Raw genomic sequence first — 23497 nt, 5'->3', positions numbered from 1 at the left:
TATCCTAGTAAATTTATGCAAAGAAAATCTAATTTTGGATATTTAGCTTACCTTCCACTGTACTTTTGGAGTTAGGGTTACTAGATGTACAAATCATTAGCTGTATTTTCTTTATTTTGTACTTGCAATCCTTACGTAATTCTACTTTTTAGTCAAAAATTCAATTTGTATCTTAAAAGGTGCATTGCTTCCCACTTTCCATATTAAGTGTAACAGTTGTTTTTGGCATTTGGGCCTATTTTCCTGTACAAATGGTAACCCACAAACCTGGAGGACCACTGCAGAACGCAAAATTATTTTCAGGAAGGTTCGTTCATCAGATTTCTTGACATGTACCACTACTGATAAGGCATAGCTCACACTACTGCAAAATCCCAATTATTGTGTGAACCTGGTGAACTTTGTAGTACACTTCCCCCAGAAGCTAAATGTCCCTGTGTCCTACTGAAATACTAAATGGCAAAAAAACTGTGGTTCCTCAAAGATGATTCAGGGCAGTCTGAGGAGGAAGCAAAGCAGCTGTGAGCCTTTGCAACACTAATATACTTCTCCACCCCACTCCCACACTTTGAACGTGATGGGAAACTAGTTAGGAGGTTATACAATTATTGACACACAACATAGTATACAAAAAATTAAAACAAAAACTGCAAAACATACAGTATGTACACAAGAAACTCATTCTTCTTGACATTTCTACATCTGGACTGTATTTTGGAGAGGTACTTTTTAACTTACCTTTTTTTTTACTTTTTAAACAGATTGATTTCTAAGTATAGAAATTTTATTTAATTCATAAAGCACTGAAATGAGACAAATAGCTCACAATAAAGTACAAATTAGATATTTAACTTACCTTCCACTGTACTTTTGCTGCCATTGCACTTGATATCCCTGAGAAAAGATAATTATATATATGATTAGAACTATCACAGACAGACATCATTATTATTGCAACTTCTGTGAACAATAGCAACGTATGCTACGAAAAATATCAACACTCTAAAGAACTCTCTGCCATGATGAAGTGTTATGGTTTCTGAGTGTAACCTTTAAAGATCAAAATGACAAAATTAATGTCTACATAGTGATGATTGAACAAATTTTGAAATAAGACATATTGAGACACTTATCCTTTCCCATCAATAGCAAATTGCAACTGTTTGCATCACTGAAGAAGAGTGCTGAACAAATTTTAAAATCATAGTGTGACTTAATACAGGAGTTGTTTTATATACATTCTAAACTAGTAACAATGAATAACAGCACATTGTTAATTCCTGTTTATGAAATACGTTTATGGTATTGTCCCTTCTTGAAGTACAGAGCTCAGGTACAACAGTACTTTCCTCTAAATAACTTCCTTGCAGGAGAACGTTCAGAGGCAAATTTTTAAGAATTTAGAAGTGTGTCACGACCATGTTTTGCATAGATATTTGTTATTTGTTTCGGGCATATGATGAGAAGAGTGCTCCTCACGTACAACCACAATGTCAGAGACGTAGAGTGACAATGACAATGATTTTTTGTAGATATTTTGTAGACTTCCTTCAGGATGGTTAGGTGTTCTATAATTTTGTTGTCAAAGGTTAAATTGATTTAGAAGGTATAAGTCACATTTCAAGCTGCATTAGAATGGACAACATTTTACAACATAGTACAAGTGGATTCCTACAGATTCCTTAAACTTGTGAATTTTCCTGTATGTTATTTAAAACTAATCAGAAAAGCAATCTCTAATTTTTATCAGTTAACCTAAATACTTCTCTGATATGATTAACTAACAGACTATAGCTGTTGTAACGTGAACATATAATGCTGCTTCTTATAGACTTTTTCCCCCAAACACTGGAGCCTAGAACCATGTTCAACATGCAGTTCAACTGTTAAAACAGCGCGACGTCAGGAAACAGTGATGTCAGGAAACGAGAACACTTTGGAGTGGAGATAATTTTACCACAAGAGGCCAGTACTGAGCACACAGCAGCTCAAGGATAAAATGTAATGGAAAGCACAGGACAGAGCCTACAGACACCAGCAGCACAAAGAATAGAAAAAAAAACCCCAGACATTTCAATACACAACTATACATTCCTAGCTTAGGATTCAGCTATGACAAATTTACAAATGCCCACCAAACAATTGTAAACGAATCTTTACTAACCACATATATATGCTTTAGCTATATAAGAATAAATCAACAGGTTTAAACTCTCATCTGAAAGCTATGCAATTTGTACACTTCTGCACATTATATGTGAATCACAATACTTCTCAAGATACTTCTTTACAGATTTTTCTGCAGTTCAATGGGCATATGTGTTTTTGCACAGATCTTCCTCTCTTTCTCAATCACCGGATGAATATTTTAGTCAGGAGTCAGGATACGATCCGTTTGGATCCATTACAGAACGGATACACTCTTTTTTGTCAGACTGTGAATGGACTGGAGACTGGAGACTGGAGAGATGTAGTCACAGACACTCTAGTTCGGCCCGATACTCCACAGACACCCAACACCCACACGCTGAGACACAAGCAGACTGTGCCATCGTCACCCTGTTACATGTACTGATTCTGCAGAAAACCAAAGGAAGGGCAGGAGGCAAGACTCCTTCTTTACTGCGCTGGTGTTTCTCAAGAGACGCTTTCTGAAGGTCATTAGTGGGGAAGCCAGATAAGAAAAACACCCACAGTTTCCATTAACCACAAAATCTAGGAAACTGTGACCACAAAATATTCCCAGCACTGCCTCTAGTATGGACTGTGGTAGATGACTTCTCTTACTCAATCTTCCCATGCTATACAGGAGCAGAAATTACTGGCGTCCTCCTTAAGTGAAATTAAATTTAAGCGTGCTTTGAGTTTAAGTGTGTTACACAAAGCAGCGGAACACATTGGAGGCAGCATCCTTGTCAAGTGAAATTATTATAATCAATATTTTATACCTAGGAATATTAATGCAGCCAAGCCCAATGCTCCAGCTCTAGAATCTCACATGCTGGACAGTATTTAACTCATTCTTATGAGTTTATGAATGGCTCTACCCTCTGAGGGCAGCCCTGAAACCCTGGACCCTGGAGGAAACTGAACCTCCTTGGAAAACACTGGCAAGCTTTCTTTCCAAAAAAGCATTATTTCTTACCTTCATAACAAGTTGAATACAGTATGTTCCGATACAGTGCAAAACTATTGACAAGCAATTCCTTTTTACTTTTTTACTGTCATTCCCAGAAAAAAATATTTAATGAATGAAAAATAAAAAAAACCAACAATGAATAAGACATGGTAGGATTAAAGATCTAAAGATTATAAAGAGGAATTAGTTTCAATGCACAGTACTAACATACTGTAGAACAAATTACTAATATTATGAATAAAACATTTTTTCCTGGTGAAAGTGTGTAAAAATGGCATAAAGGGTATAAAATGAGGCAGACCCTTCTTAAAAGAGCTCTGAAAGTGAAAGTTAGGTCACGCTTATTCTTTCATGGTGATGGTTCTCTACACATACGAGATTATTCCATAATACTGTATATTAGGAAGGAAAATTGTACAGTGACTTTTCCAATAGGGAGCTCCTCACATACAAGCACAATGTCATGGACCTAGAGTGAGAGCAAACCCACCCTGTATGGTGAACTTGCGCTGGAGGGCACTATAAACCTTCAAAAACGATTAAATAGGATAAACGATTAAAGAAGAAATACTGCTGCTTTAGACAGAAATTCCTTGTCTTTTCTCCTGGGTTTATTTAACAAATGAATGACACAAACCGTTGAAAGGACACATTCACACAGACTATCCAATACACATAAGGCCAGAGATTTTTACAAGTTATACTCATTTTTTTGGCTGACGTTTTAATCCAAAGCAATTTATATTTGTATCCATTTATACAACTGGGACTTTTACTGGAGCAAATGGGGTGACGTTTCTTGATCAAAGGGCACACCAGCTTGAGTCTCACCTGGGATGTGAACCCACATCCAGAGCCCTAACCGCAACTCCACACTGCTGCCCAAAATTAAAGTCAACCAGAAAAACAAGCCAAACCAAATAAAACCGTTTCGCAACTAAGAAAATAAAATAAAACTGTTAAACATCCAGACAAACACAAATGCTCTCAGGACTACACACACAATCACATCTGGGATACGTACATACACACCTGCACCCACACAAATACATTCCCTCACACATTTAGAACCTCTTGCTTTTTCCCTCTGACAGATCTATAAACAAGTGCTTCTCCAAACCACACACAAACAAGCACATCTGCAGTAGATTTTTTCTTAGAATTGTCTAGAACACTCCTGCTGCTCTCTCCTAACCCTCCTCCCCCTTCCCCCCTTTCATCCTCCTTCTCAGCCTCCCCCAAGCTCCAGCCTGCTGAAACTGATCCTGTGATGTCAACCCTGCCAGGGCGCCAGTCACATGATCTCTGCCCCATGACAGCCCGCTGGCACTGGCTGGGCACCCCATACTGCGCCAGGAGTTGGGAATTCATCAGCACCACTCCCCACTGGCACACAGTAGAGCGCTCTCTCTCACACACACACAAAAAAACAGACCTGCATAGAGCCTACACACTGTCCCAGGCTTGCACTGTGTGGACGGTCACAGACACACACATTTTTTAAACAATTTCAACTAGGCTCTGTCCCTCTCCTGTGTCTTCCTGGTTTTTCGCTCTGCTTCAGCAAAACCACCGAGCATCTGCTGCGGGTCTTGCAATGTGTTTTGAGCAATCTTCATGAAAAAATAACTTATTTTTCTGGAATTATTACCCCCTTTTCGTTTTGCCTTATACAGAAAGACACCCTTTTATTTTTCCCCGGCTCTCTATCTCTGTATCGAACAACAAGCTGATAAAACCAGGCGATGTCTTTCACACACACACACACCACTATCCCCCCCCATCACATTTTCTGGCAAAATTCTGGCTGATTCAGCAGGGTCGCATATAGAACCCAGCACTGACTGCCAATGTCTGAGCCGGCATTTTAGTCTCCAGACTGCAGGATTCACCTTACAAGCAGGCAGTTCAAGCCTGCCCTCACTAGACTGCTTCAATCTATTCATTTCTCAACATTATTCAAATACTTTATCAGACAGAACGTTCAACAAAATATCAAAGGAAAGATTTTGGCGCCACCTTGTGGGTGAATGACTTACGACGTGCTGCTCCTGGACCGCACATTTAATGACTGAATGGCTGTTTTAAAAGATGCATAAGAACAAAGAGGTGATTACATGGGAGGACTGATTTTGTCTTCCTTATTAATTAATACTGTTTTTTTCTTTTAAGAAGCTCAAAGCTGGGACACTTGATAATTATTTTACCTGATGTTATTGACTGGTACAGCTGACTTGCACTAATCTGGAAGTGATAACACAGCCCCGGGGTTTGGAGCCAGATAAGGAAATCCAGAGCCCTTACTGATGAATATCAGAATCTCAGGTACCTGAGGTAGAGCAAAATAAGGAATATCCAGGCACTCTATATTGTCCAACCTTGGCAATCACTTTTCAATGCTTGCAGCAGAATTCTCACAAATACTGTATCTAGCCTTGCAGTGCACTGTGGATTTGAACATTAGTCTGCAATCTTTCACACAACCAGATTTATTCTGGTCCAGTCTGGGGCTTCAGGGTAATTGGTTTTGTTCTGCAAGCCTGAGAACTTTTTTTACAGCAATTAAGAATTACCTTTCTCGACCCAGAAACACGCCTCCAGTACATCGCTGAACAACCTGACAGAGGTGCTGCACGGTACATGATCTACAAACTACAGTACAAGGCATACGGCATCAAACACTTGGTAGGCACCTCATAACACCCAACAGATTTGGATGAAGGAATAAGGGGAAGTATTCTGAAAAGCAAGATGTGTTTGCACAGCAATCACAAAACAGGATAACAATACAGAGTGATGTAAATCAGACAATTTCAGGAAACAGTTATAACAAAAATACAGTAAAAGTATAACAAGGCACATACGGTACTGTCTTCCAAATGGAATGTGAAGTAAATCAAAGCTGACTCAGAATAACCCTACAATGTGCACAAAAAATGCAGATTACTACCATAAACTTTTGTTAACATGATAAGAAATTTGAAATGATATGAAGGCAGGAGTGTCACGGGGGCACAGTGGTTAGGCCTGCAGTGGTTGGGCCCCAGGTTTGATTCCAGATCTGGGATTCTGTCTGTGTGGGGTTTCTTTTTTCTCTCCATGTTTGTCTGTGTCTGTGTCTGAGTGTGTCCTGCGATGGACTTGCATCCTGTGACCTTGAACTGGACAAAAGAGTTAGAGAATGGGTGGATGAAGGTAGGATTTTAATTTAGAGTTCTAAGACATTTTTATTCTTTAGAGATCCTAACACAATCATCTACTGGAAAATGCAAATAAATAACGACCAGAACACAGCTGTGCCTACAGAAGGGCACCGATTTCTTCTTTTGCTCACATGGCCAGTGAGCCAGGAAGGTATTTCTCCAGGTAGTGAGGGTATTTTTCAGTAAGGCAGCTTCCAAGTAGTTTATGTTATAAAAGGCTTTGAATGTAACTCAGGAAACAGTGTGTACAATAATGCAGCATTTACATAGCTACAGAAAGACAGTGTCTCTGCATTGTGTCTCTGCTCTGTATAAGTGTAAGCAATATTAATTAATTAATTAATTCATTAATTAATTATAACCACACACACTGTAATCTATGCACACTACCCTGCAAGGATACAGACATGTATGTAAGTCTTAAACACAGGGAATGTTTCCCGAAGCTGATAAATGAAGAGATACTGTACCAGGCTGGAGCAGTGGTATTTCACACCAGGAGGTCATTTTAAGGAACTCAATGAAATTTGTCAGCTTCCTATTTTGAACGACAGGAGTCAGAATATTTCCAAGAGTGTGTGACAAAATTCTCAATTACAATTAGAAGAATGCATTCTCTGCCTCACATTCTCAGTGGTATCAGATAGTTTGATGATTGCAATACCGTCTTCCATCAACTTCTCTGGCATTATGAAATTAAACTTTTCTATGCTTGTATCAGAGCTCTCACAAATATGTGGGTCTCTGTGTTGGTTTTGATATAAATGTGGAGGTGATGTGTGTATCGCATGGAGGAAGTAAGATTGGAGTGCGATGTCTTAGGAGATCCTGCCCTGGATGACCACAGGCCTAAAGAGGAGCTGTGTTGATTACCAGTAATAGCTAAGAGTCCTGCATGATGACGTAGCCTGAATTGATTTGTCGTAGAGGAGTTTTACATCTTGTTGTGAAATACTGCCTAGGTTTCTATAGAGCTCTGGAATAACAGTGGGAGGTGTGCTCTTTCTCCCATTACCTTCTGTAAAGCTCTTTCACCATGAGATGTGTGGCCTTATAGGTAGTAAGTCATGCATGTACTGTAGGTGCATTCTTTGTTAGCTAGTGGAGGAATGGAGTGACACATATTTGTAGATTTTACATCTATCTGTATAAGTTAGGTATTTTCACTAAAATATTTTCCTAAAAAGTCCTAAGAATTGAACAAATAGGAGGGAAACAGAAACTTAAAAGTAAAGGGAAAACACAAAAAAAGAGGGAACAGGCAGAGTGTCCTGAGGAGTACGAGGACATTAAAATTGGGAAAAGCAGACAATGAAGGAAAAGATACTATACTGGACAAAAACCTGGAAATAATAGAAAGGGGAAACATCATTATTCCAATGAAAAGGACACTGCTGCTCTGGAAGGAGTCCGAAGAAGAGATTGTAGAAATATTTCCAGAAATAAAACACTTGTCTTACACAGACAGATGAAAAGAAATGAACGTCTTTAACTTCAAACAAAGATGACTTTGACTTTGATTACAATAGAGTGGCATATTCAAAATCCTGAAAGGAATGAACAAAGTCACACACAGCTCTGAAACCAAGTAAGGAAGAGTAAAAACTATAGAGCTGAAGAGCTAGCAGGCCCAGGGACGAGTGTAGGAGGTGCGCCTGTGACATGTAGAGAACTACAAAGCCCTTTGTGGGCCCGGTTCCAGACAGTTCTTTCTGGCTTTGGTCAATAAGATACAATGAGCATTGATCTCAAGTTTGCAGCAAATACAGCTGCTGAAACACTTTCCAATGTTTTCTCACCAATATCCCATAAGCCATCAAAACGAACACAGTATTAAGATTATATTCACAATCATATACTGTAAGTGACAATCACGTTTTAAAAAACGGTCTTCATTTTATAACTATTGATTCTGTGCTAACGCAGCACGAGTTGCTTATTTCTATCAGGTTGTACTGTTTTTGCTTGAACAAGTCTTTTTTATTGACAACAACGGAGAACAAAATGTCCGATACAAGTCATAACTAGGTGATTACATCCATTTCAATAAACCAACCACTTTACCAACACCCTCCCCACTTTGAAATTTGACTGCAATTATTTGAATTGGTTCAGCACAAGAGACTCTTGTCATAAGGAGTGCTGCTACCAAGGGTATGTCAAGTTGTAACAAGTACTTCCCATTCCTTCTGTTATTAATAGACATCTCTACGACACAGAATGTGGACACCTTGACAGCGGTTAATTACAGCTTTAAAAGGTAGGCAGACTGAAAATCAGCACTGAAAACGAAGGTCCCTTCTAATGCTGCGAGTTAAGAAGGCAGGTTTAAGAGATTTCAACGCGAACAGATCATGATGAGCTGTAAACAGAATCGGCCTGAGAGGAGCATCACTGCTGCAAGCACTTTTCTAACAGCTGCCTTTCTCTGCCTCGATCAGGGGGAAAGACAGCCGTAAAGCGTGTTGAGCCAATGCGCTGCGGAGAGGCAGAATGAGCTGACCACTCGTGACCAGGCCTGAGCGGCTTCAGATCGCTGCTGTTATTCTCTTGAGCAAATTACTCTGCCCAGGACGTGCAGGCAAAATACCCCAGCTGTGCTACAATTTGTACAGAAAAGCAGTCAGTCCCTTTGGATGCAAGTGTCTGCCAAATTAATGACAATAATGGCCGTTCCTACCTACAAAAGAGCATGAAATGAAGGTTATTGTACTGTTCATTTAATTTTAAAACCAAAATGTTCTCCTTTAGTACCGGCACCTCCAGTCCTGTTCACTCTGTATTTGACGCGGGGGGCTGCACTGGTTTGGGAGGATCTCGTAGGTCTTGTTTATGATCAAACTGTAATTCACCATTGCTACAGACAATGATGGTTAGAAATGAAATGTCAATGCACTTAGAAGGAAAGCAGGGCATGGAAGGCAATTAGCACAAAGTTCTGAAACTCATAGATTAACAGTGCTCTCCTGTGCGACACAGAAACCCTTCCCCTGCATTCTTTTTTCTTTATTTTAATCAGCCCTGAGAAACCTTGTCAACTGCAGTCATTGAGAAAGGCCAGAACAATGCAGCAAGCAGCACAGAGAAATAAATCCCACATAGCAAAGGAGCCTTGTTAAAGTAGGAGGGATGCTCAAATAACACTGCTTCTACTAAGTGACTTCCAAAGGGGCCGATTAGACCCATCAGGAGCTATCAGAGACACTATGGGCACACTGCTTTGTGCTGGCTCCGATAATGAGTCTTGTACCATACGTTTACAGGTATATCTGCATATACAGATTCTACAGCTAACCTCTTATTATGGGACTGGCTACGATACAAGTGCAAGAAGTTTCTGTTTATATTTATTGATGAAAAAATGAACTTCCAGGATCTGCTTCTGTTTCATTTAGCGTTCAAGTGTCCACATGACCTACTCCAGCTTTCTGATTATGTAGTGAACTGCAATCTGATCCGTGAATTAGAAATGCATCTGAAAGGACATTTTCAGCAAGCAGTGTGGACCCCATTCGCATGCATTTGGAATGGAAAGTTGCAATCACTACAGTACATGCTACAGAACTAAAAATACATACTAAATAATGGGTACTTTTTCAGCAAGGTATAATACCTGCCAAAATAAATTAAACAGTGGTTCTTACTTCGTGGTGAGACTAGGCACTGCTAATACCCTACCTAATCCTTTTTCAGAATGCCCAAAAAGGCAGAAGACTACAACCTCTCACAGAACTAAGCCAAAGGCTTCTTTTTGCCCCCCATTCAAACCAGTTAGTGCAGCACAAGAACATTGTGTTCTGCCACTATCTTACTGTAACTACTGTATACAAACAATATTGTTAATGACACTGTGATATACAAATAGAACTAAATATTTTATAAGGACAAAAGCCGGCTGTACAGTACACTAGATGGACAGACAATGTACAGTACAGTTCTTCAGCACCTTGTAAAGGTGCTTTACTCAAATAAATAAAAAAATGATGAAATATCCAGACTTGAACCTAAAAGGATAAAAAGAAGTTAATTGCAAAGGTGTAAATGTCATTAGTTTAAGCCTGAAACATTTTTACACACTTGCACAATGGTAAGAGGTAAACATTTATATTCCAAGATACTTTTCGAGCAGACACACCTATGCCCTCAGTTTTCAATTTTTTAGGAACTGCACACTACTTGTTGGAAATACCACAAAAGGTCCAGCTGGCTAAGATTCCTACGTTGCTTAAGACAGACAACTGGGAATAACAGAAGACCATTGGGGTGGTGAGATATGGGTGGGGCTGAAGCTTTGTATGAAGCAAAGTGAGACATGCAGCTGTGTCTGCCCAGAGGTTATTGTTGACTTGAAAAAAAGTCATGGTTATGAGTAGAAGAAATGGAAGAAAGGGGAACTACCTTGAGCAATGCTATGTTCGCACTGCTTGGGCATGCAATGACCTACATTCAGGCAACCATGCCAGCCTTTGCACTGCTGGCATCACCGCTATGCCATGAAGACGATCTTGAGCGCAGGGTTGCATTGCAGCTATACTGAGTCATTCAACGCGGGGTGATTGCTCCTCAGATTCGTACCCAAACTTCCTCTCCCGTTCTTGTCTAGGTTTGACTCCAGCTCTGCCGCAACCCCCATTCACCGGTTCAGCCTGCCAGTGTGTATCCCACTTAATTTTGGTGACAGCCTAATTCTGTGCGTGCTCCGCTCTCTGTGTTTTGGGCTACACAGGGAGACCCGTGCACGCCAAACGTGTGCGCTCACCTGGCGCGGCTGTGCTTGCTGTTGGCACTCTGCTCTCGGCGCTGGGGGGCCCTGATGCTAACCGCCTCGTCGGCTCTCACGCCGCTGCCCTGCAGGAAGGCTCGGGGGCCCTGGCACAGCAAGGGGGGCGCCTCCGGCTCACAGCCCCCGTTCTCCACACCACTGCCCTGGAGCGGCCGGCAGCTGGCATCTGACAGACAGAGAGAAGAGGAGGGGAAGGGGGAGTGGGGGGGTTAGTGAGGGCAGACAGCAGGGCAACCACTCACATGAACTGGCAAGACCTGGTCACACTATTGAGTGTATGCCACTACTGCTCTAGCATATGGCTAATCATCATTGGCAGATCTAGGATACTGCTGTCTGTCGATGATAGAAGCTGTAAGACAATGGCCTCACAGACAAGATAGCAAGGCTAAATGCTTTTGCTGTGTGGCAAAGGCAAGAGCTTTGCTTGGAGAAGTGGATGCGAGTGTCATCCAAAAGACTGCAATGCTAGATAAGGATGGAGAGGGAACTGCTGTAGAACTGCAAGCAAATTCTTTGTCTCCTATCATGTCTGTAGACTTCGAAGATGATGAGGGGGGTCAAGTGACATTGATCACAGACACCTAGTACAGTTTAAAACTCTGTCTGAGGAAAAAAAAAACTGTTGGCGATGCTCTTGCTCATTTTAAGAACAACTGTTTCAAATGACTCATCCTTGAAAGAGTTTAAACTAAACGGGCACTGAATCTTTTACCTCCAGCTATTTTCCAGCTATTTTCCGTCCTCAGAAAAATGAGGTCTGGTGAACAGACCTTTTTGCAGGACCTTTTTGCAGGAAGAATATCATTGTTGCTAAATTATGGATCTCTTATGAAATGGTGTGGTTAGTCAGGCACCAATGTATTGCAGGAGACACTCGGTCTACAGATCCTTTCTTACGACAAGTCACTAAGCACAGAAGGGACTATAACCAGAAACATCCTGGAATGAGGCTAAATATCCTGGTTAAGTGAGGACGCCCATACTATGAACCTTTCGCTGTTGTAAATACACATTGAAGACTTTCAAATCCTCTGCTGGGGTTCACATGAGTCTTGACCATGGCTTGTTGAGAAAGATCAGGCCTATGCTGCAAGAAATCGAAGGTCAAAGCAGGGATGCTGACAAACTGAAGGTCAAAATGTCGAGTCAACTCTAGGAAGGATCCTTGGACTATGAAGATACCAAAGCACTTTCCATTGATATGCTTACTTTCTCAATTAGAAAGTTTAAGAAAAGCAGAGCTGCCTAAAAGAAACATAGAATAATTGTTTACCACCCCACTTCTGAAACCGTTCCTGGTCAATTATCTCTATATGAACACACTCGTTCCCACTCATCAGAGCCCAAACCAGACTGAGCTAGTTTTCCTTCCGGGCTTTGACCTAAAGACAATGAACTGGAAATCATCTCTTATTGGCACAGATTGTAAGACTGGAGTGGTGAGGGTGCTCCAGGCCATGGCACAACCACAAATTGTTTTCAGATTCATACTCTGTATTTGGACTTATGGCCATCCAGCCCAGTCTATTGTTAAGGTGCATTCATGTAAGAGAAATTCACAGTTGTATGGCCCTATGTGCTGCTGTGCTCTATATGTGTAGGGATAGGTTTTTCGAGGCGTCATGATAAAGGTGTTCACTGCAATAGTTCAAAGTAAATGGCATTAACTTCAGAGTGAACCAACTAAGATCTTAAGTGGGGGACAAATAAAAAAGAGGAAAACCAACAATTAAATATCATCAGTGGGAAAGACTTAGCTACATACTGCCCTGTCAAAGATTTTTAATAGTTCTTCAGTAGGCTTGGAAAGGAAGCAACATTGCATGAAAATTGGGGCACAGAAAGTGCAGTTCAGAATGTATTTCATATCTGCTCCTTAAGGGATTACTTACAATGAAAATCCGATTTTCAATGTTTGAAAACAATAAGGTTTCATTACATTAATATACAGTTCAGTAGGATAATGCTTACTGTTAACTTCCATTATATTCCAGATTTGAATTACACAGTAGAAACTGTGTGCCATGTGAATTCTACATGACCGAATGTTCTTTTACAGAAACTTTACTATTTTCAGTGCAGCCTTTAATCCTTAACTGTATATTGGTACAGAAGTGCACAGATGTGGCCTAGCTGATGAAGGCACCCAAATACAGGAGGCTAACAGAAGTCTCTGGTTCACAGTATGAGGGACATTCTGATTTGGGAATGGTGGGTGATTGCTGAGCATCCCCTATTCGAATCTTTCCCGCTCTTCCAGGCCAGCACTCGGACAATGTGTGCCGACCCCTTTAAGTTCCAGAATATGGCCAGCTAATGACAGGACTGAATGCAATCCTCAAGTGTAGAAAGGCCTGTCTTTCACTCTGAGGGATGTCTTTTGGTGAATGCGCCCCACCAAAAACGCTTGACCTTGTCATCTAATAATCCATTTGTGGGCGAACGCCACAATGAGGGAACGGGAAAACAGCCTAAACCTTTCCACCAAACAAGAAAAAGACACCCAAAACCACTTGTGTAATTAAAAAAATTGAATAGTGAGAAATGTATTGAAGTGGGCATTTAAGAGTTATTTTTGAATCAAGTTGTGTTGGAATAGGTGGTTGATGAGAACTTACTCAGATTATAAGAATGCACCACATTGATCATATTTTTATATAGGCCACTAACCCCTAGTTGTGTACACTCTGTGATCACACTTTTAAAAAAACATCTTTGGAGTACTGCTACTGCAGAGACCAGGGCCTTACAAGTGTAGTGTGTGGAAAGGGGGAAGAGGGGCTGTTAATTGAAGGATTGTCGTAGTTTTCCAGTTTTCCAGTTTGCAGAAGTCAAAAACAAAATCGGTGTTACTGGTAGACCAGCAGGGGGCACTCTTCTCTATAGCTCAAATCAGTTTCATGAGAGCTGATGTGTTCTGGAAGAGCTGCAGTCCAACTAAAGTCACAGCCGCACTGCTCATGACGCCAAGGCACTGTTTGCAGTAACAGAGGCCTTAACCCAGGTGTCGCTCCATTCTGGCCCTGCCTCGGGAATGCTGGTCAAGGATTTAAGGATTCTCGGTTGCTGGCGAACGGCACCGCACTCTGCAGCTGCTGCGCCTGCGGTTCACTGCATGAAGACTGCTCTCAGTGCAGTTGCCACTGGGTGGAGGCTGAGGTCCCTTTAGTGTGGCTGCCTGTGTATTTGGAAATTGATTCTGTTCCAGGTCACGCAAGCAGCCACTGTGGAGACAGCTACAGCATAGCAACCTCCCCCCCACCCTCTCCACATCCCCTTCCTTTCCATCTGTATTCACATGTTCCTCATTAAAAAAGCTGGAATAACCTGTAAGATGTAGACGTGAGTAAAGCTGACAGGGAATTGGGGGGGAGGTAGTAGGGACTGGGTGTTGACAGCTGTACGCATAGTGTGAAGTTTAGGAAGAGATAAAGAGCAACCTAAAGCTCTTTCATCCTCTTTCTTTCCAAAACCAACACAACAGTTTCCGCGCCCCATCGGTAAATACAAACTGCTGTTCCCAGGTAGTGCAATAGCAGCTCAAGCCCTTTCAAGACAGAGGGCGTCTTGCAGCGCAAGAGAAGGGGAGACGGAGGCAGGCAGGGTGGTGGTGGTAGTGGTGGGGGGTCGGTCAGAGTCAGAAGAAAAGAACAGGAGGAGAGAGATCAGCTTGTGCTGGAGCTGGAGGGGGTCAGAGACAAGCTGCCACCTTTGCATTCCTGTACTTAATGAGGCATGAGGCTCTGGAGAGATACAAAGGGCTGAACAGAGCTCTCTCTGTATGGCCGCACCTCCTGCCCACTTCCCCTCCCCGGCTGAAATGTGTGACCTTTAGCCCTCAAGTCTCCTCCTCACAGTGACGCTGGTGTAATACGAGCGACCCTTTAGTCTTAAAGGAGAAGGTAATGTTTTGGGAAGCTAACTTGTGATTCCTTTATTCCTTGTTTCATAGCTCACCAAGTTGGGGCGTGTGTGTATGACCAGTGTGGCTCTAAATTAATGAACTTTTTTCTGTTCTGTGCAGTCAACCTGCTCCAACAGGTACCTAGCAGAAGGATGCAAGAAGACTTGTTTCAAGTTCTCTATCCTGACAGATCTTGGCATGGTCAACCTAAAGGACTACTTCAGGACCACTAATGAAAAAAGTACACATTGACACAAGTGGGAATTACAAATGTGAGCATTAAAGACTGAAATGAAGAGGCACTTCCTTACACAAACTGTGGGGGGATTCTGGAAGAAGATTACCCAGCCATGTTGTTGAAGCAGATTTCCTGGGGATACCACAAGCCACCCCAAGTCTGCTGTAAGTTAGTTAAGCTGTTCTTATGTTCTTAAGTGAGAGGAACATTTTCAGTAAAGAGGAAGTATTTCAGTGGTATACTCAAAGAACAAGGGGTGCCCTGACTTTATTTGCTTTGGGCACGTTCTTGCAATTCAGCTATGAGACATGATTGCTCAGGGCCTACGTTAATGACCGAAACATTTGTCTGAATGGCAAAACGGATTCACATAAATCAGTAACGGCAGCACACAGGAATTTAAGAAAGAAAATGCACACCGTTTAAATTGTGTTTTAATAGCAGACCAAATGCGATTCACAATTAAAAACACAGTTTGAGTGCACTTTACAAGCAATGTGTTTTACTTGCAGTTATTCATGATATTTAGACTGACACCCAACTACTCCAACTCATATAGTACAGACAGAAGCCTTATTACACATTACTCACCATGGAATGTCACTACTTATGGGGCATACTGTTCCGGGAATACAGTAGATGAAGATGATAATTTTGAATTTACCTTCCATTCATGTTTTTCTGTTTCCTCACAATAGTGATAATTGCAGTCCCCAGAACAAAAGAAAATGGTGAGGTAAGTCTAACAGCTGGCATAAGATTCAATATCCAAAACCTGTGCTAATCTTCTCAGATCACTGCAGTCTAAAAATCTACAAAAGGAGTCTCTTCTTCATCCGCTGTTAGTGTAAGACAGAGTGGTTGTCTCCTCAGAGGTGAAGCATTTGCAGCTCTTTGTCCGTTCTGCCAAATTTCTAATGCTGAAATACTGGCACAGTGCTAAAATCATTGTTACTGCAAGACTGTCATCTACCAAACAGAGGAAGCTGTCAGTCATACCAGCATCCAGACACACATTCAGAGCTCAAATGGGCAGGGCAGTGTAATACACACCCTGCAAGAGCTGTAACTGCCTCGGCATTCTAAATAGCTTTTGATAGTCCAGTGGAGAAACGAGCACAAAGAACCACATGAATCAGTCTCGCTGCTTGCAACACTGATGTCAAAATAATAATAAAAATGCATTTCTAAGTGCTTTTTAAACCACTCAAAGCCCCAGGCAACATTAATTAAAGCATGTCTTAACTAATTGTGTCTTTAGTTGAATTCTCTTTTTTTATAGGGCTCTGATGTGACAATTTCAGGAAAGGGAAAGGCCCCACCTAAAAAAATGCAAGATATGGGGCTGCCAGTTTGAACCCAAGCTATGCCACCAGTGGATTGTTGTGGGGAAGGACCAACAACTGTGCCCAAGTGCCACAGGGGTAAGGCTGGCTGGACTGGATTCTCAGCCCTGATACCAGGTGGGCATTTGCAAGTTTAAAGATTACTAGGATAAGGTATGTCAGTATTCTGTCCAACACAAAAGACACGACATCTGTGTTGTAGAACAGCAAGATGAAGTTTAAAATCCAAAGTGCCAGGAGATACACACTCACAGGGCCAAAATATTAGGAAACCCGACCGAACAATGTGCTGGGCCTCTGCAAGCAGCAGGAACTGTCCGCCTTGCGCAGAGGGCAATGATGTGTGAGACTGGACTGCACTCTCCACTGCTTCCAACGGTTTTCATTACGAATGAGAGCTGCGAATTGCTCTGGCCAGGGAAGGAGGCAAAAGACGGTCACACAACCTCCCGAGCCTATTCATTTGACTCGGGACTAATAATATTTCAAACCTGGACGGAAAGCAGGACAAGGCGAAATATCAGCTAAAACACATATCGGTTTCATACTCATTTACTGTACATCGTGCACCCCTGCGCAGGCCAGTTCCAGGCCAGGGCAGGACAGCTCATCCCACCTGATGAGAGGCTGGGAACTGGGGTGGCTGCAGGCAGTCATTAATATTGCACACTCCTGACAGACACTTGCTCGGCTGCTGCTCAAGCGTGCCGGTGAAGCAGTCTTTTCCCATCGTACGTGTACTGCCTTTCCCTTCGACAGGGCTCTTCTTTAATTAATAACATTCATTAATTAAGCATCAGCCTTATTTAAAGGCACGGGAGACAGGCTGGAACTGGGAGTTTCAGGACCACAGTTTAATTACACACAGCTTCCAACAATCAGACATGCGACCTGCAGAAGACATTTGCAGAATTCATTGGTCTGTGCATTCTACCCAGTTTTTAATGACCAACTGTTAAACATCACCTGATTTCTCTTCTTCTGGACAAGCACCCAAATCTTTTTCTTTTCTTTCTCTCTGTTTATTACGTTCAATGGCCCATGCAATGATAACATCTCTGCCCGTCCTTCCTCAGTTCGCCATTGATGTATCTAAACTCAAGTGATAGCAAAAGGCAACAAAATACTTCAATAACTCAGTATTTTTTTTCTGTGTGTGCTGTGAGGTCATTTTAGTCTTCAACAGATAAGATTACAAATGTACCCATGACAAAGACAATGCCAAAGTCAACCCAGCAAATTTCTTTCTCTAACAGGGAAACAAGATCCACGGCACACAATGGGAAAGTGCATTTAACACCGAGAAGAGGAAGCACTTCTTTACCCAAAGAGTTGTGGGAGTGTGGAACAAACTACTCAGCCATGTAGCTGGAGCCAATTCTCTGGCTTCTTCCACAGAATGCCTAGTTGAGATCATTGGATCAATTAGCTATTAACTCCAAAACGGGTTGTGTTGGCTGAACGGTGTCCTCTTGCCTGTAACCTTTCTTACATTTTTGCCTGTTGTTTTGGCTTACAAAATTATTTTCTGTACTAATCAACCCTCCAGCAACCACTTTTTACCTGTGTCTCCAAGATTCTGTAGAGGAGGCTAAGGAAACTAAATGTTCCTCGTAACGTTCTCTGATCCCCACAGAAGAAGCAGGTGCAATGAAGCCTGCGTCATCCCAAAACTTCACACCCCCTAGCTCTTTATGTCTGTCTTAAACCATTAAATGATCTAAATCTACAGAACGAATCACTCAAAACTGAAATCATTTACAAGTAAATAAATAGCAGGGACAGTAATTGCTCTTTTTGGTAAAGCAAGACATCAATTTTACTTAGAGCAATTTAATAAGAAACAAATAAAAGAGGCTGTGTTTAATGGGCTTTAATGCAAGCACTCAACACAATCCCATTCCAAATCTGACTGAAGTGCCTTTTGATAGATAAAAGGTCAATAAGCACCGATACAGTTAATTCAGAAGAAAATGAGTTCTTTCATATTCCCTAAATGATGCTCCTCATGTTTTATTATTATTTTGAAAGTTTGTACTGGCTTTAAAAAATGAGAATTAGTATTCACTCATGGGAAATGAGAAGACAAAGTTCATGATTTCTGCTACTAGTAAGGGACAGCAAGGTACAATTTTCCAAACCTGCAATCTAACCCCATTCAATGAATATTTAAGAGATTTCCAATCACTGGCAGAAAACAGCACAAAATTAGTGAGTAGTTCATATGGTGGGTATTCACTAAAGCACGATTGCTCCCAAATTTATTTTTAAAGACGCAGGCAGCCGTCCCGATCGATAGATAAGACAACTGTTCCTCCTCACACAGTCAGCAGGACGCTTTGCATATCAATTAGCAATACTGTTCAGCACAGAAGTGATCAATTGCACATCAGAAGAAGGCGAGGAAAAGGCAGCTCTAAGGCTCATTATTAATTAAAGCCATGCGAAATTCCATCAAGGCTCCGAAATCAGCTGCCACACACGCTGCGCGGCCTGTCTGATCAGCTGGAGCTGGCGTCTACCACTGCCTCTCCTTCCCGCGGAGCTTCCTGCTCCACGAAGGGAGAAGGGATAGGATCTGTTCACCTGTGACTTCTCGCTCTTCAATTCCTTGGCCCACTTTACGGTTCTGACGAACAGACTTGTTAGCGCACAGGACTTCAAGGGGAACTGAGCGCTGAGAGGGCAAATACATGCACCACCCAGGCAAAGTATTAAAAACCGAAAACTTGTCAAAGCCTATATATTTTTCCTCCTTACACACAAAACATCCTTTCACCTTCAGCTCAATTTTTTTTTTCTTAAATCAGAAACTGCTTAGCTACATGACTTTTATTTGTTCCTGTGCATCTCTCACATCACTTCAATCCCCATCCAACAGTTTCTCCAATTCAGTAGGCTACAATGGGTTCTGGGGAGCATGCATATTTTCTAGTTATTTAAACCTTCCATAGCTAAAATCACAGAAAAATCAGAGAGCTCTTAAGACGTGAAAACCAAAGGACCCTTGTGGTACTGCACTGCACCGGACTGTGAATCTGCAATTACCATCCTCTCCCTGTATATACGCTCTGCCTGGCTTTCTGCAAAGCCTATTTGTTCATCCGGCTTCACAAACAGTTCCAGCTTCTGCAAAGACTTGAAAAGGGAACTGTGGCAAAGAAACAAAACGAATACAGAGCCATTGTCTGAAGCTCTGTGATGAAGAGGTGCACATTCAGGACCGCGTTGCTCTATTTTGTTTACATCCAATCTGCCTGTAAGAGCACAAGGAAAGCGGGAGTGGCTAATTTAAACAGCAAATAACGCCAGCAGCATAATCCCAGGCCTCCGCAGCGTAGCAGTAAGAACACACAGAGCAGGGCATGGAACAAGTTAAAAATGTAGAAAGCAGATGATATCATCACACACTTTTAAAAAGACTGGAAAGTGAAAAATCACCTGCAGAAAATCAAATACGGTTCATCCTCCTGTAAAGCAGCCCTGTGTGAAAAGATATAGGTAAGTGATGTCATTAATTCATTAAGTCGTGCGCCGTCATTTTCCTTAGACACGTCTTTGCTTTTTTTTGAACTTGTAAACTTCTCGTTTGCCCTTGCCATTGCTCTGCCCTTGAAATAGCTTGATAGCCTTTAAATGTCTCAATTTAATATTTTTTTATTTTTAATATTAATATTTTAATATTTGTAGCAGAGCTCAGAGAACGAGATCCCTGCCATCTAAAAGATAAAAAGCAGTTGGTTGATATTGCACTTCTTATTTCGCCTCTTATCTGGCTGTAGTCTTCCAGAACTGCTTTTTTTTCTGGGCTCTGCCAAGGGGCTTAAATCCCCCTTGCAGGCGCTGCTGGCTCACCAGAACACACTGTTCTTCAATCCGCTTAGCAGCTTTGTTGCTGCTCAGACCCTGGGAGGCTGGACGCACATCTGGGCCGATTCCCTGCCTCTGTCAGCCAATTCTGCAGCTGTAATCCCCCCATCGCTGGGACCCAGCACGCTGGTAACCATTACCATAGCAACAGCAGGTCAAAGGCTAGAGTGGAAGTTTTTTTTCCTCTCCCTCTCTCTCCCCATCTCCTGTTGTTTATCTGTCACAGTCCTGACTGTTAATCAACAGTCTCTGCTGCCAAGCTCCTGTTCTGCCCCCCCCCACCCAGCATGCCTTCAGCTGCATTAATTGCATCATGCTTTAAAAAGGTGTCTTAAATCCTCTTCTACTTCATGCATTTTATTCCTGAACTTCCCTCCAGTCCTGTCAGAATTCTCTCTTTGTTACTTCTGCTAAATGCTTATTTGCCATTGTTATATTTCTGCAGCAGGAACGATCACAAGACAGATTCTATAAGGCTGAATGTACGGAAAAACAGGCAGGGGGTGATCTTTCCATGTTGCACAGGCTACAGTGCACAATTCTTCACCAATCAGCTTTAGTGAAGCATGACAGCTAATTGCTTCCCTGCCAGTTTTCCACAATTCACTCTGAGCAACCTTCTAGAAATGTATTTTCACCAAAACAGCTGGCACGGTAAATTTACCTGGAATAGCTACACTACACGTGACAAAGGAGCACAGAGACAAAGTGTTACAGACATCATCTCTAGGAATAGAAGAATAATGATGCTTTTATTTCCTGCTTCCCGAGAAATCTACATTTGAAACCAAATGGTCTGCACAGCCTTTGTAGGAACAGGTGAAAAAGTCTTGCTGGGCATGCACTGGCCAGCAGACCTTGCCCCCACCTACTTTCTAGAAAAAAAGCTTCCAAATTCTTTGTTTTTCTGGTGACTCCGGCTCTGCACACCTACTCTTTATTGATTACAAACATAAGGCTCCAACATGGCTTGTTTGATCAAAGCCACCATCTGGGCATGCAGGATGCAGTCTGACAGTCTGAAGATCAGAATTACAGAATCCAGGCTGTGCCTACGAAGAAACTGGCGGTGGGAACTCCTACAAGCCTGAGCGCTGTGCCAGGCACTGCCGGGAATCGGTGGAGGAAGTGTCCAATGGGAGGATACCCTCGCTGTGCCATGCTGCGGCACTGGAAATGCTTGCCAGGCACCTGCCGAATTGGGCTGACACGACAGCTCTGGCATGTCTAGTTTGGGTACGCCAGTGTGCAGAGATGAGGGTGGGGTACAGGTATATGTTTCAAGAGAGAACACAGGGAACATATTGGCAGGCTGAGCAGAATGTTAGGTAGTGGGAAAAAGAAATCGAACCTTGCAGGCAAAAATAACTTGATAAACTTAAAAAAACTGAAGATTTTGTGTTGATCGACAAATAACAAGGCTCCCAAACCTCCACACATTTTTAGTTTGATTTATTCAATAAACAAATGGAAGTTCAGGAAAAGTAACAAAAACAACATTAGAAATACTCCAAGGGGAGAATGCAGAGGAGATACCTAGAAGACAGCATGCTATAGATAAGAGCAGTGACATACAGATGAAGGGATATGGAAAAAGATAAAGGCAGGCCTACATCTTACAAGACAAATGGATTAGTGAGAAAGTACAGAGAGACCAGATAGCACACTTCTCACAGACAGATAAGATTGCACTGGCAGATGGCAAGATAGGATAGTATGTCCATTGATAAAGAGAGCTTGGTAATGTGAGAGAAAAACACAGATCTTTCAAAGGACAGATATTATACCCTGATAAAACAGCACAGAAAAGGACGTTTCATACAAAAGACACAAGTAATTTTGAAAGAAGTGATGCGAAATTTGCAAACACGCACAGCAGAGAAACATAATGAATGGCACAAAAAGTTTCTGATGCCACCTTTGGATTTATGTAAAAAGACCAGAGACTATCACATATTGTATGAATGAAGTCAATAAAGTCAGCAGTTCTACAATGCATGACTGCAGCCTTTTAAAAGGCTACTGAGCTATATATGAAAAAACCTTAAATATTAAGACTAATTACTTCATATTGTTAGTGGCATTAATATCTTGTAGCATTAATTCACTGTTTCACATTGAGGAGCACAAGATGAGAAGGCATCATACCTTCTGTCTGAACTGACCAAAAGGGTCACCTGGCTACCTAACAGTGATCAGTAGTCCAAAGCAGGACAATGACGATGTGGAGCATGGCACTCCATCTCATTGTACCCATGTGCTAAAGAAATGGATGAAAGACATGGATAAAAAGAGTCAAGTTTTTAGTAGTTCTCCATGCTCTAATTAATCACTGACACATGTGGGGCATCTTCTAAAGCTCCCGGTGAAAAGCAACCCAGTATACCTACTTCCATGTGTTGAAACTGCTGATCCCTACCATGCAATTTGTAAATACTGTGCTTCCTTATACTGTACAATAGTACCAAAAGCAACAGGAATAGAGTTCCTTTGACAGGACTGGATTGGACTTTGAACGTCATGTTATGTATGCATTCATGGAGTATATGTAGCATAGGGATCAGACCTGACAGCATTTCAGCATGGAATTATAGATAGTTGCCGTACTGCATGTGTAACAGCACAAGATAGATTACAAATGACTTTGTCAGTACCATTCAAGTCTCCTCTTAGACTCCTCTGTTCAAAACTAAAGAGATTCACTTCCTTTGAGCCTGTCTGCATCACTGCACATTAGGTGTTGGAAAACGTACAGTACCCAAAAAGTAAAACGTAGATAACATTTTAAAAAAGGGGAAAGACAACTATGGGACTTGCCAAAGCCGATCCCAGACCCAAAACTTCTTGACCATAAACCCTTTTACATTAAACTGTTTGTAAAGTTGTCATATATAGACAGCTTTTTGAATTTCAATGGGGGCAGATGAGCAGATCAGAATCAAAATATTTCCCGTACACAACAGCACTGGACACAAATATCATAAAGAACACAGAATGGATCGAGATAGCAA

At 41.8% G+C, this 23497-nt stretch overlaps 1 protein-coding gene and 1 long non-coding RNA gene across 7 annotated transcripts in view; one reads left to right on the top strand and one right to left on the bottom strand.

Annotated features, from left to right (window-relative positions):
- Nucleotides 1–23497, bottom strand: part of ahdc1 (AT-hook DNA binding motif containing 1) — a 93364-nt gene that overhangs the window by 10548 nt on the left and 59319 nt on the right. For 3 of the 5 annotated variants that reach the window (XM_088603001.1, XM_088603000.1, XM_088603004.1), the window contains 2 exons: nucleotides 11102–11291; nucleotides 857–894 (listed from right to left, as the gene is read on the bottom strand). In XM_088603001.1, the coding sequence (XP_088459127.1) occupies nucleotides 857–894; nucleotides 11102–11291 (228 nt within the window). Of the gene's footprint in view, nucleotides 1–51; nucleotides 73–856; nucleotides 895–11101; nucleotides 11292–23497 lie in introns of those variants that run through there. The other 2 variants (XM_088603005.1, XM_088603003.1) reach the window with 2 other exon arrangements.
- On the top strand, nucleotides 14770–19560 carry LOC148649832 (uncharacterized). Of its 2 annotated transcripts, XR_015925943.1 has the most exons (5): nucleotides 14770–15030; nucleotides 15153–15434; nucleotides 15969–16006; nucleotides 16553–16733; nucleotides 17873–19560. It is a non-coding gene; the product is annotated as an uncharacterized LOC148649832 (long non-coding RNA). The 2 variants fall into 2 exon arrangements; XR_015925944.1 differs by lacking the exon at nucleotides 15969–16006.

Source organism: Lepisosteus platostomus, chromosome 13 (genome assembly GCF_059453375.1).
Source record: "Lepisosteus platostomus isolate fLepPlt1 chromosome 13, fLepPlt1.hap1, whole genome shotgun sequence".
Lineage (NCBI taxonomy): Eukaryota > Metazoa > Chordata > Actinopteri > Semionotiformes > Lepisosteidae > Lepisosteus > Lepisosteus platostomus.
The sequence above is the reverse complement of the archived record's forward strand: the minus strand, read 5'-3'. Positions and strand labels throughout refer to the sequence as shown.